The sequence below is a fragment of the Myotis lucifugus genome, unplaced genomic scaffold, assembly GCF_000147115.1.
Source record: "Myotis lucifugus unplaced genomic scaffold, Myoluc2.0 scaffold_2, whole genome shotgun sequence".
Lineage (NCBI taxonomy): Eukaryota > Metazoa > Chordata > Mammalia > Chiroptera > Vespertilionidae > Myotis > Myotis lucifugus.
In genome coordinates, this window is record NW_005871050.1 from 13,719,889 (window position 1) to 13,734,052 (window position 14,164).

Consider the following 14,164-nt stretch of genomic DNA (forward strand, 5'->3'; position numbering starts at 1 on the left):
CCCCCCCCCCCCCATGGCCGAATTTTGTCCCCCGGCCTCCTAGTTTTCATAATAAAAGGCTTAATATGCAAATTGCTCGTCACTCCGGTGACGCCGTAACGACCAATCAGCAGGGACCTGGAGTTTGCATAGCGCCTGGCCGGGGCGGGGGACCTCCAGCCCGTGCCCCCGGCCCCGGGCTGGGGGACCTGAGGCTGCACCCCCCCACCTGGCGGGGCTTGACAGGGGACCTGAAGCTGCACCCCCCACCCAGCAGGGCTTGACAGGGTACCTAAAGCTGCGCCGCACCCCCCCCCCCCCCGCCTGGCGGGGCTTGACGGGTGTGGGGCTGGCCGGGTCTGGGTCTTGTGCAATTTCAAGGTGCATGCGGGTGGGCAGGGACTTGACTCTAGGTCCCGCACCCCAGACTCCAACAGGAGGGAGATTTTAATATACATTTTACTAATTTTCTTTCATCTCTGACACTTCTATTATAGAGAAAGGGCAAATAGCAATATTAAAATATTTCCTCTAATTAATTCCCTTTTATTGTACACGAATTTCGTGCACCGAGCCACTAATAAAAAATAAAGACAATAACAAATGTTAGCAAGGAAAAAGCAGAATGCTAAAACATGGCTAGTAAGAACATAAAATGCTGCTGCCATTTTGGAAAAACAGTTTGGCAGCTCCTCAAAAAGTTACCATATTGACCCTGCAACTCAAATCCTAAGGTATATATTACCCAAGATAAATGAAAACATGTCCAAATAAAATCTTTTACAAGAATACTCTTAACAGCAGTATTCAATTTTACTAGCCAAAAAGTGGAAACAAACCAAATTTAAGGAATAAATTAATAAACATATGACATATTCATACAATGGAATATTTGGCAATAAAAAAAGAATTTATAACATATACAACATGGATGAACCTTGAAAACATTATCCTAAGTCAAAGAAACCACTGTAAAAGGATCATTTATTACATGATCCTATTTATATGAACAGTCCAAAATAGGCAAATTTATAGGAAGTAGATTAGTGGTTGTTTAGACCTGTGGCAGGTAAGGAGAAAGTGAATGCTAATGGGCAAGAGGTTTCTTTCTGGGGTATTGAAAAATATTCTAAAATTAGATTGTGGTGATAGCAGAACAACTCTGAATATACTAAAAACCACTGAATTTACTAGTACACTTTTTAAAAGGGTGAATTTATGGTATATGAAGTATATCTCAAATTAGTAATTTTTTTAAAATTAGGCCAAAACTAAAAAATAAAATCAGTATTTGATTCCCTTGGGGACAGAAAAGGAAACTACAAAACAGTTAAAAACAATTTTTTAAAATATATTTTTATTGATTTCAGAGAAGAAGGGAGAAGGAGAGAGAGAGAAAAACAATGATGAGAGAATCATTGATGGACTGCCTCCTGCACGCTCCCTACTACGGATCGAGCCCACAACCGAGGCTTGTGCCCTTGACAGGAATCAAACCTGGGACCTTTCAGTCTGCAGGCCAATGTTCTATCTACTGAGCCAAACCGGCTGGGGCTAAAAACAATTTTTAAATAAATCAAATTTTAAAAATTAGGATGATAAATAAGAGCTAATGAAAAGAATTAAAAGTCAGGAGGGGAAAATGTTTAAAGCTATATATAAAACTGTAAATATAAAAATTGGGTACAAAATAAATAAAATATGTACTATTTGATGTATAAAAACAAATATGATTACACAATATAAAAAAGAAAAAGAGAATATCATCTCCCTGACTCAGATAAATTGACTGGAGATATTCTAAAACTAGACTTACTTTCTAGATTTCAGTCCTTTTCTATGTTTTACAACTGTCTGTTTATGTTAACCAACTAAATTTATAAAAGAAACGTATTTAAGATTATTCCAAATATAATATGGGATATAAATAAACAGAATATATTATGCGACTATGAGAGTTTTAAAGCATGGCTCTAAATAGTTTGACATTCTTCCCCAAGAAGTCATGTCCCTTCTCTAAAATAGTGCAGGAGAAGTAATGGTGCTTCCAAGATTCGGTGACAGGCCATTCAACTTCTGCATTGGGTTCTTGAAGCACTAGAGAACTAGATACTTCTTCCTGCACAGGATACTCTCTCCAAACCCAGAAGCCAATGGAAGGACCAGTTGTAGGTCTTCCAGGTACAGTTCCAGCTGAGCCAGTCTTCAAGTCATTGCAGACTAAGCACCAAACATAGATAAAAAAGCCTCCAGATTATTATAGTCCTTAACTGTTTATGTCACCTCCAGACAATCAAGCTGTCTCAGCTAAGGCCCCAGCCATCATGCATAGGAACGCAGATGAGCCATCCCTATTTAGTTCTGTCTATATGCTAGGCCCACAGAATCATTAAGCATAATAAAATGGTTGTTCTTTATTATAACTAAGTTTGGGGTAGCTTGTTATGCAGCAATAAATAAATTGGACAGGGGTTATTTTCATTAATAAAGATACAAAAATATTTAATGAAATCTTACAAAAAGATCACCACATCACATTAAAAGAGTATTCATGAAGATCAAATAGAATTTATACTAGAAATATAAGGCTGCTGTAATCAAAATACAAGCTTATCACATTGAAATACATTTTAAGATTTTAATCATCAAATAGTATGTTAAGAACATATTTTTTAAAAATCTTATTCAATAAAATTCAATATCTATAAATAAAATTCAACAGAACTAGGGGCATATTCATGGTTTCTTCTTTCTTAAAATGCAAGAACTAGCTTAAAACCAACAGCCAATCTTGTACTTACTCAATCTCACTTACAATTACTAAAACAGATATATCTTGGAGATACAAAAAACGAATAATACACATTACCTGATCAAGGAATTAACAATATAGAAGCAAATTCAGACATATGCATAACTGTAACACAATATACCAAGTGCTATAATGAAAAGGGAAAAGTAAGAAATACATTCAATGAGAATGGGAGAAGGAAACAGAGCCCAAGAATGCTTCTCAAGAGTGACATTTGGTTTAGTCAATCCTATGTGATATAAAAAGGAGGAAAAAGGGCTATTCCAGGCACAGAGAAAAAGAAGAAGAAGGGTCTTGGGGCAGAATACATACTGTGGCTGGAGAATAGTGAGTATCACAAAAGGAAATCTGAGCTGGAACTGTTAGATAAGGAAGAACTCTTAAAAGTTTGTAAGCAGGAGACTTCCTTAATCAAATTTGGTGTTCAATAATGCAAGTAGAAGTATACAAAAAATAAGTACATAAAGTAAACTGAAGGTGGACAGAGGATTCAGGGGAATCAATGCAGATATACTATGGACATTCTGCTTTTAAGAGGGAAAGCACATTTAGAAACAGAAAAACAAATGGCTTAGAGGTACAATCTTAATATATGACAATCCATAAGCAACAACACTAAAATAAGAAAAATGTTAATTCTTTAAATGTTGAGATACCATTAACAAAAAGAATTAAATATAAGGCTAAACCCTCATATTTCATACTAAAACTTTTTGATAAGACAAAAAGTTAAACAAAAACCCTACAGACTAGACAAAAATAGAATAGCCTAATTAGAATAAAGTTGAGATCTTATATTAACAAAAATGAACAAATATTATGGAGAAAAAGTATAATAAAAAGAAAAGTAAGTAAATGATATAATATAAATAAGATAATTTATCCCTTCAATAAAATTAGCCCAAAATGGGAACTAAAGGAGATAATTTTTTAAATTAGGGAATGACTAAATATAGTATAGTAACATAGATATTCTTCTTTAAAAATATCGAATGTACACACAAAATCTTTCAAAATATTAAACAAGAAATTAAATCCATACCCTAATCACAAACATATGAAAGCAAGCCATATGTAAATAAATGAAGGTCAATTCAAATGTAAGAAAATACAATGTTCTGCACAACTGGTGATAGCTTAAAAACTAACAATTTTTTATCATTTTACATGGAAAAATGATCTTTATTAGTCCCAATTAATAATTTAAAAATTCATTTACAAAACTGCACATATTTAGATGAGTCCTTATCAATAAATAAGATTTATATTTCAGTTATTTAATTAGCAAAAAACTTAAATGGCTAGTTCTCCCTAACCCATCCAGGTGTGCCTTTTATTGATTTGTTAATTCTATGAAGGAAAAAAAAAATTTCCCTATAGCTTTCATAAATTAAATAACTTTATTAAGCATGTATATTCTTTGAGTACAGTGTTTTTTCAATATTTAAAAACCATATGGGTTTAGCATGCATTCATTATAAAACCTAAATGCTATTGTCTTAAGATTATGAAGAAACAAAATTAGGATGATTTGACATGGTTATAACTTTTTACTCTTCTGTTAAGAAACAACACAAGTAATCAAATTTGCAATAGACAAGTGATCAAAATAATTCAGTTCACTAAAGAGGATAGTGGTTATACTATGTCACTCAACCAAGAATTCTATATTGGCAAAGGACTTCATATTTTGATGGCAGCTATATAAATTCATGGAAAACTGAAACTTCATAATCAGGGTTTATATCAGCATATTTTTGACCAAATAATTATTATATGCCGATAAAAGAAAATAATGCAGTAGAAAATGATGTAAAGCACAGCTTAACAGTCTTATGTATGAATATATATCCCTAGTTCTCTAACTAATTTGTTGCTTTTTTCAAATGATCAGTGTTAGAATTTTTTAAACACAATTTGAAAAACCAGGGATATATGTTATATAATTCACTAAAGTTCAAAATAAATTGAGAAGAACATGATAAACATTACCTGCATAGCACTCTTGCCCATTTTAACAACTTCAAACAACATCATGTTTTCCACTCCATTCTGTTGGTGATGACCATTCATTCGGTTTGGACCAGAAGGAGGTTTTCCTCCATTTCCACTTTTGCCCTTTTCTGCTGGGCCCTTTTTGCCTTTTTTACAAGTCTGCACAAAAACACAAGTTGGTTAAGTTATATCACTATGTTTGAGAGTTCAAATTAAAACTAAAGAAGCAGACCTGGCCAGCACAGCTCAGTGGTTGAGCATCAACCCATGAACCAGGAGGTCACAGTTCAATTCCCGGTCAGTGCACATACCCAGGTTTTGGGCTCAATCCCCAGTGTGGGGCATGCAGGAGGCAGCCATTGATGTTTCTCTCTCTCTCTCTCTCTCTCTCTCTCTCTCTCTCTCTCTCTCTCCCCCTCCCCCTTTCTCCCTTCCTCTCTAAAATCAATAAAAGTATATATATTTTGAAAACTAAAGAAGCAGCTGATGGGATACATAATCATGCTTAAACCTAAAGGGAAGTGGCATACATGTCATATAAAATGATATGGTCGTGCCGTAGCTGGTTTGGCTCAGTGGATAGAAAGTCAGCCTGAGGACAGACGGGTCCCAGGGTCGATTCCACTCAAGGGCACATGCCCAAGTTGCGGGCTCAATCCATAGTGTGGGGGTGTGCAGGAGGCAGTGGATCGATGATTCTCTCTTATCACTTATGTTTCTCTCTCTCTCTCTCTCTCCCTCTCCCTTCCTCTCTAATATCAATATATTAAAAATTATTTAAAATTATATGGTGTGATAGCCTCTTTGTGGTATCAATTTTTTCATTTATACTACCATGAACCTCACATGACATTGTAGTTAGCCTTTGAACACTGACACACTGACAAAGTTCATTAAGGCCAAACTTCTACTCCTATTAGCTGAGTGATCTTAGGCAAGTTACTTAACCATGCTGTGCTTCAGAGAGATTTCTAAAATGTAAAGTGAGAATAATAAAAGTGTGCCTACTTCATGGGGTTGCTGCTTGATCAAATAAGTAACTCATACTTAGTTTAACATTTTAGCTTAATACCTATTTTTAGTCCTTATAAATCATTAGAGTGCACTGACAAAAGGAATTCCAAACAGCACAAAAATAGGTGTATTAACCTCATTGTCTGGGCCCTCCCTCTGACACTTATTTATCATGAAAATTCAATTTATGAACACTATGGAAATGAAGCCCCTTTATAAGAAAATTGTCAATATTGGGGGTGGGGGCTCCATAAATCAGTGAAAAGGTTGCCTATATGCCTAAGTAAAAAATACCTCCCACAGCTTTCTATATCTTGTTATAGAAAAACAAGTCATTCCCAAAATCAGAGTTCTCATTCTAAAATGCCAGAATTGTACTAAAATCTTTACAGATTAGAATAGAGAATTTCCAAGGTCTCTTTTAGACCAACACATTTCTATGACATAGAGCAAGGGTTGGCAAACTTTCTGTAAAGTGCCAGACAGGAAATATATTCTTTGTTTATTTTTACAAACCTTTAAAAATGTAAAAATAAGTCTTAGCTCATAGGCAGTACAAAAACAGGCCACAGTTCGCTGACCCCTTATCTACAGCCAGGTCTACAAATTTATTTCCACTGACGACCTGTATGCTTATATACTTTGCTTAATAAAGGGTCCTTTCTCCTCCTTTAAGAGTCCAAAACCACTCTACTCTTAACTACTTCACAAACCTTACTAACATCTGAAAGAAATTACTGGTTAATTTACATTATTTCGTTAATGATATGCAGTCTTTGTGAACCCAAGTAATTAATTCTTAATTGTAGAATGAAAGGCTTTTGTCCCCAGTAAAAGGAATTTCAAAGATAAGGGTGAAAGAAAAGATCAACTACAAAGAATACACTAGAAAAGTATAAAATGTTAAAGTTAATTAACATGGAGCTATATATTTGCAATTTATCTATCATATGCCTCAATATTCCCTGTTGCTATGAAAAACTAATTAGTACAATTGAAATGGCTCAGTGAATATGCTGTGCTAGGAAAAATAATGTACACAGAGTGATAATACAGGAAAGTACAAGAAGTAAACATGCTAACCCAGTTTCAATCATTTAGAGGGGAAAAAGCTCTAAAAAAAGACTATGAGGTAGTATACTATAGTGCAGCAATTTGCAACCTTTTTCATCTCATGGCACACATAAACTAATTATTAAAACTATGTGGCACACTAAAAGATGTATTATATATCTTTCTGATATGACAAAAATAATAATTACCTGCCCTTTTATTCCAAAGTGCCTTTTTAAAAAATCAGGTGCCTATACTTGTATACAAGGATTTCTGGTACGAAGAATTAACCAATCAGAAATAACGTTATTAGGCAACATGACCAGTAAGATGAGGCCAAGTGCACGAAAATTCATGCACTCAGAGAGGCGGGGGGAGGGTCCTTCAGCCCGGCCTGCACCCTCTCGCAGTCCGGGAGCCCTAAGGGGATGTCCAACAGGGAGCGGGCCTAAGCTGGCAATCAGACAACCTTAGTGCTGCTGTGGAGGTCGGAGAGGCTCTTCCCCACTACCACTGCTGTGCTCACCAGCTGTGAGCCATGAGCCTGGCTCAGGCCTTCTGTCTGAGTGGCGCTCCCCCTGTCGGAGCACACTGACCACCAGGGGGCAGCTCCTGAGTTGAGCGTCTGCCCCCTGGTGGTCAGTGCGAGTCATAGCGACCAGTCATTCTGCCATTTGGTTGATTTGCATATCAGCCTTTTATTATATAGGATATTTATGGTTCAAGACATGGCATTCACACCAGACTGGTATTGTTGTGTTTGCTGTTGTTGTTGTTTTTTATTTGACAATCTAAGGGAAAAGGGGTCAATGTCCCTGACTAAAATAGTCAGGTATTACATGTTCTAAACATTCTATAGCATACCAGTTGAAAATCACTGTTATGGTGGACTTAAAACACCATCTTTCAACAAATATAGGCTCAAATTCTTTAACCACTGAGTTCTCTGGACCTTAGTTTCCTATCTATAAAATAAGGAAGTTTTCTAATCCACAAAGTTGTTCAAATATTAAATGAGATAACATATATTACCAGAGTGCATGGAACATACATAATATAGTGCCAAACATCAAAATAGTTATTATTATAATCCTGATCTGACCCCTTGCACCTCACTCATAGCAGTGGGTATACAAAGTTAATCAAACTATATCACAAAAACTTTGGGGAGTCCTCTATGCAGTTGCCATTCTGAGTCTTGTCCCAATGTGCAAATTAAATCAAAGTCAAAAGTAAAGTTTCGATTTTGCAAGATGGTTCCAAACAAAAATGTGGTGTTTTTTAAAAATACATTTTTATTGATATCAAAGAAAAGGGGAGAGGGAAAGAGAGATAGAACATTAGTAATGAGAGATAATCATTGATTGGCTGCCTCCTGCATGTCCCACACTGGGGATCAAGACCTCAACCCAGGCATGTGTGCTGACTAGGAATTGAACCGTGACCTCCTGGTTCATAGGTCGACACTCAACCACTGAGCCACGCTGCCTGGGCCCAAAGTGGTTTTCTAATGAATAACCATACTCCCACTAGAATTATGGCTGTCTTTGGATAGTCATGAGTTAATATTTTTATTCATTCACACTTTCACTCTCTCTCAAAACTTCTACTTTTAAGGGACTAAAAGAGCATATGAAATTATGAAACAAATATATTATGTGCACTCTAAAATAGTATTCTGACCTAATCAATTTGGCTCAGTTGTTAGAGCATCGGCCATGGACTGAAGGGTTACCAGTTCGATTCTAATCATGGGCACATACCTTGGTTGCAGGTTCGATCCCCAGCTGTGGTCAGGGAGCATGCGGAAGGCAACCAACCCATGAGTCTTTCTCACATCAATATTTCTCTGTGTCTCTCCCCCTACCTTTCCACTCTCTCTGAAGATCAATGAGAAAAAAATATCCTCAGGTGAGGATTAACAAAACAAACAAACAAAAACATAAAACAGTATTCCATGAACTAGTTAAAAATGATGTCCATACATAAAATGGAATGCTATGGCCCCGTCCGAGTGGCTCAGTGTTTGAGCATCGACCTATGAACCAGGAGGTCACAGCTCAATCCCCAGTAGCAGGTGTGTAGGAGGCTGCTGATCAATAATTCTCTCATCATTGATGTTTCTCTCTCTCTCTCCCTCTCTCTTCCTCTCTGAAATCAATAAAAATATTTTCCCCAATGGGATGCTAGGACATCATTAAAAATTACAGACAGAAAAAAATTAACCATAGGAAAGCTGCTGACAACATACCATTAGGTTTTAAAAGCAAATTAAACAGTTTGCACACTATGAATTAACTTAAGTAAAATTCTATGTTCATGTTTATACATAGGTATTATGTACAAAAGTATGTTCACCAAAAATTTTAAAGAATAAATCACCATCATATCCAGCTTGGCTCAGTGGATTGGCCCCAGGACTGAAGAGTCCCGGGTTTGATTCCGGTCAAGGGCACATGCCCAGGTTGTGGGCTCCACCCCCATTGGGGGGTGTGCAGGAGGCAGCCAGTCAATTATTCTCTCTCATCATTGATGTTTCTATCTCTCTCTCCCACTCCCTTCCTCACTGAAATCAATAAACATATAAATAAGTCATATTTGGCACAATGTATTTACAGACACGCACAGAGTCAAATGTACTTTCTAAAATAGCAAAATGATTTGACCATTAGCAAAGTTATCCAGAACCCTCAGGGTACCCACGCATATTCTAAACTTGTATCCTATTGACTCAGAATGTCACTTGACATTAGTTTTACTCATTATAACTACTGTCCACTCTAACCCATTAGATATAAACTGATTGTAGGTTACATTTTTAGCGTGCTTTAGAATAAGAAATTTACTGCTTTGCTTTATATTTGACTACTCGTGGGTAAATAAAAATAAAGCCAACAGGATATCACATTTAGCTTAGCACACTATGCTTCACAAAATGAACTACTAGAAACAACAACGTACTAATTTCTACTTTACAGTAGTGAAAACAGATAATCAAAAGATACTTGATCTAGACAGAAGCCCAGAAACCGCATGTGTTCAGAAGGCTTACCATACCAATCAGAAAAAAAGGCATTTTTAAGAGACAAAACATCTGAGATATAACTAATACATATATAAAGACCTTGAAAATCAAAACAAAGTCACATATTCTGTACATACTTTTCCTTTGCCTTGCTTTTGGTTTTTTCCTTCAATGTCTTCAAAATCTGTGTCAGAAGAAAAATGTGTTTCTGACTCCCTGTGACAGAAAGATAAGCAATTATTTAAAACCTTCCTTAGAAATATAGATGGAGTTTCTAACTATGGCCATATTTTCTAAAGGAAAGATTTGGTTAACTTATTACAAAACTCCATTATTAGCATTAAATGTAAATAAGATGATTTTCCAAATCATACCTTAGCACATTACCAAACATATAAAATTACGTAACTTGCCCTAGCCAGTTTGGCTCAGTGGATAGAGCGTTGGCCTGCAGAAAAGTCCTGGGTTGATTCCGGTCAAGGGCAAGTACCTCGTTTGCAGGCTTGATCCCCGGTAGGGTACATGAGAAAGGCACCAATCAATGTATCTTTCTCATATGGATGTTTTTCTGTCTCTCCCCCTCCCTTCCACTTTCTCTAAAAATCAATGAAAGATTATCTTCGGTGCCCTAGTTGCTTTAGCTCAGTGGACAGAGCGTCGGCCTGTGGACTGAAAGGTCCCCGGTTCGATTCCAGTCAAGGGCACATGCCCAGGTTGTGGCTCGATCCCTAGTAGGGGGTGAGCAGGAGGCAGCCAATCAATGATTCTCTTTCATCATTGATGTTTTTATCTTTCCCTCTCCCTTCCTCTCTGAAAGCAATAAAAATATATTAAAAAAAAAGAAAAAAAAAGAAAAATATCCTCGGGTGAGGGTTAACAACAAAAAAATTACATAACTAGCCCTAGGCGGTTTGGCTCAGTGGATAGAGCGGTTTGACTCAGTGGATAGAGCGTTGGCCTGCGGACTGAGGGGTCCCAGGTTCGATCCCGGTTAAGGGCACATGCCTGGGCTGCGAGCTCGATCCCCAGTGGGGGGGCGTGCAGGACGCAGCCAATCAATGATTCTCTCTCATCATTGATGTTTCTATCTTTCTCTCCCTCTCCTTTCCTCTCTGAAATCAATAAAAAAATATTTCTAAAAAATTACATAACTAACTACAAAAACAATAATCTGAAACACAAATGTCTAAACATTTATTTTGTTAATTTTTAACCAAAACATAAAGACGAAACCAGTGGCTCTCAAAACTTTAACCCTAGGAACTAAGGTGCTGTTATGATAGCTGGTTCCATTCTCTGATTCAAAGAATATGGTACTCAGGGAAAACTTTTTTTATTTATATTTTTTTGTTCATGGTCATCCGAGGATATTTTTTCCATTGCTTTTCAGAAAGAGTGGAAGGGGGGAGAAAGGGGGGGAAAGAGAGAGGGAAACATAGATGTGAGAGAAGCATGGATTGGTTGCTTCCTGCTGACCAGGGTCAGGATGTAACCTGTTCCCAGGTAGGTATAAGCCCTTGACCCATAAACAGACGATCCTTTGGTGCACAGGCTGACATTCTAACTACTGAACCACACTGGTCAGGGTAGGAAAAATGTATTTTAACACTAGGTATTGCATGAATTTTATTAGAGAATTTTAGCAATATTAAAGATCCTCTTTCCTCTACTACCTCACTCAGAAATACTTATAAATCAAGGTGTAACTATACAAACCATGTATTTCTGAAAGAATCCTATATAATAAAAGGATAATATGCAAATTGACCCTAAAGGCCAAATGACCGGAAGAACAGTCATTATGACGCACACTGACCACCAGGGGGCAGACACTCAACGCAGAAGCTGCCCCCTGGTGATCAGTGCGCTCCCACAGGGGGAGCTCTGCTCAGCCACAAGCCAGCTGACAGCTGCAAGCGCAGCGGCGGTGGCCTCTCCCGCCTCCTCGGGCTGCCAGAGAGATGTCTGACTGCCAGCTTAGGCCCGATTCCCCAGGGAGCAGGCCTAAGCCGGCAGGTGGACATCCCCCAAGAGGTCCCAGGCTGTGAGAGTACGCAGGCCAGGCTGAGAGACCCCACTGCCCAAGTGCACGGATTTTCGTGCACCGGGCCTCTAGAATATGTATAAAACACTTTGGCAAACTAAATCAATTGAAACATAGTAGGGAAGTATGCTAATTGACCAAAATCCTTTATGAAGAGGTGGTAAGCTATTGTCAGAAAAACTGGTTCAAAGACTTCTGCATTACTTTGGAGTAGAAGCGGTGATTTTATATAATATGGATATTCTTACACATACGGAAACAAAGTAATTTAAATGTACATGTGATGCTTCCTTATGTTAACATGGACCTAAATCATAGTAGCATGCCCTCATTTAAATCCTTTAAGGCAAGGCATACTTCCTATTTGGGTCACAATGGATTTTAGAATCAAGCCACACCCATAAAAGATAAATGTTTTACCACTCTAAATGTGTAAACCTAGTACCAGATTTGCTTAAAATACATGGATCAAAGTGAAAAGCTATCTTTCAAAAGCTAGTCTTCTCTAACTATATTTCTTCTATTTCCATTTTTATTGCTACAATAACCAGTTGTCCAGAGGCTGTGAGGTAGGAGGAATACTTTATAAATCTAAAGTAACGGTTAAAATACTGGGGAGGGGGAGCAGGAGTTACTATTTATAGCACTTATCTACAAAGTAATTTAAACAATGTATTGAAGATAGTGGCAATTCTGTGTCCTACAATGTTGTGAGGAAAGGGTGAATGACTACTATAATATTAACCCTGAAACTCTTGCCTGTTACATCTTAAGAAGATTGCTGTCATCAATATTTTTCTCAGCCAAACCGGTTTGGCTCAGTGGATAGAGCGTCGGCCTGCGGACTAAAGGGTCACAGGTTCGGTTCCGGTCAAGGGCATGTACCTTGGTTGTGGGCACATCCCCAGTAGGAGGTGTGCAGGAGGCAGCTGGTCGATGTTTCTCTCTCATCGATGTTTCTAACTCTCTATCCCTCTCTCTTCCTCTCTGTAAAAAAATCAATAAAATACATTAAAAAAAATAAAGATCCAAGGTTTAAAAAAATATTTTTTTTTCTCACATGCCTATATGGCCTTGCAAAAAACTGAAAATGTTTTTAAATATCTTGGTATATACTAATACTTCTTTCTTCCCAAGACATTTGTGGGATACCAGTTCTCTTAGCTCATTTACTACTGTAAGTCTACAAACAAACATTAGTCTTTACAATATTCCAATGGCCACAGAGTAATCAAAGGGTAAATTATATCTTAAACCTCATCTCCAGGTTATCCCAACTAAAAGAATGAGCCATTAAAGTTTGATTACTAACTGGGAAAAACTTCCAAAGAATGCTGAATTGAGTAGTCAGTATAGGAGTCTAAAAAATCCTCAACCAAAGAAATCTTCTCTTGAATCTGTCTTTCTCCAGTGCGAAATTTCCTCTGCTTTTAAAATCAAAACAACAACAACAGCATATCCTAGGTAAAATAGATATGTTTAAGAAACATATGCTTAACCTTTGAGTGACTTGAAATTTCCCGAGTCAGTTATCACGACTGAATCTTCTCTACCCTGCCCCCTATCTCACAAATACTATCTATTCTACCTCCACAAATCAATTCCCTCTTATCTATTATCCTATTTCAGGCCCTACTTAAGATAATCAAACAGTCAGAGGTCTGGTTTATAATACAAACCTTTTAAATCATCTCTAACCTTTAATTAATATATAAGAAATTCATAAGATAATTTCATGATAGTCAAACCAAAAATTATTTTCTCAGATATCCCATAAACAAACAAAAAGAAAAATAAGAAATTTTCCTCAAAAATCTTAATATAGAGTCAATATACACTGGGATTAAAATCACATTAGCCCAGCCGGTGTGGCTCAGTGATTGAGCACTCACCTATGAACCAGGAGGTCATGGTTTGATTCATGGTCAAGGCACATGCTCGGGTTGCGGGCTCAATCCCCACTGTGGGGCTTGCAGGAGGCAGCCAGTCAATGATTCTCTCTCATCATTGATGTCTCTAGTTCTCTCTCTCCTTTTCCAAAATCAATAAAAATATTTTTTTAAAAAGAAAATCTATACACCATCAAAAGCAAACACTGACTACCATTATGCACAAGGATATCTATCTGTTGTTTTTAAAATTTTTAGCAACCAGATTTTTTCAAATCAAGTCTTATAAAGACCCTTATAACAAATACTAGAGGCCCGGGCACGGAATTCGTGCACTGGGGCAGGGGGGGGGG

General features: G+C 37.2%; 1 protein-coding gene across 10 annotated transcripts in view; it reads right to left on the reverse strand.

Annotated features, from left to right (window-relative positions):
• STAG2 (stromal antigen 2) overlaps nucleotides 1-14,164 on the reverse strand; it is a 144,961-nt gene that overhangs the window by 71,041 nt on the left and 59,756 nt on the right. For 5 of the 10 annotated variants that reach the window (XR_002830501.1, XM_023758153.1, XM_023758122.1 and 2 more), the window contains exon 2: nucleotides 4,784-4,945. Coding sequence is in view for 9 of the 10 variants with exons in the window: in XM_023758122.1 (XP_023613890.1) it covers nucleotides 4,784-4,945 (162 nt within the window). In the remaining variant the exon portion in view is untranslated. Of the gene's footprint in view, nucleotides 1-4,783; nucleotides 4,946-10,015; nucleotides 10,095-12,681; nucleotides 12,810-14,164 lie in introns of those variants that run through there. The other 5 variants (XM_006082137.3, XM_006082134.3, XM_006082135.3 and 2 more) reach the window with 2 other exon arrangements.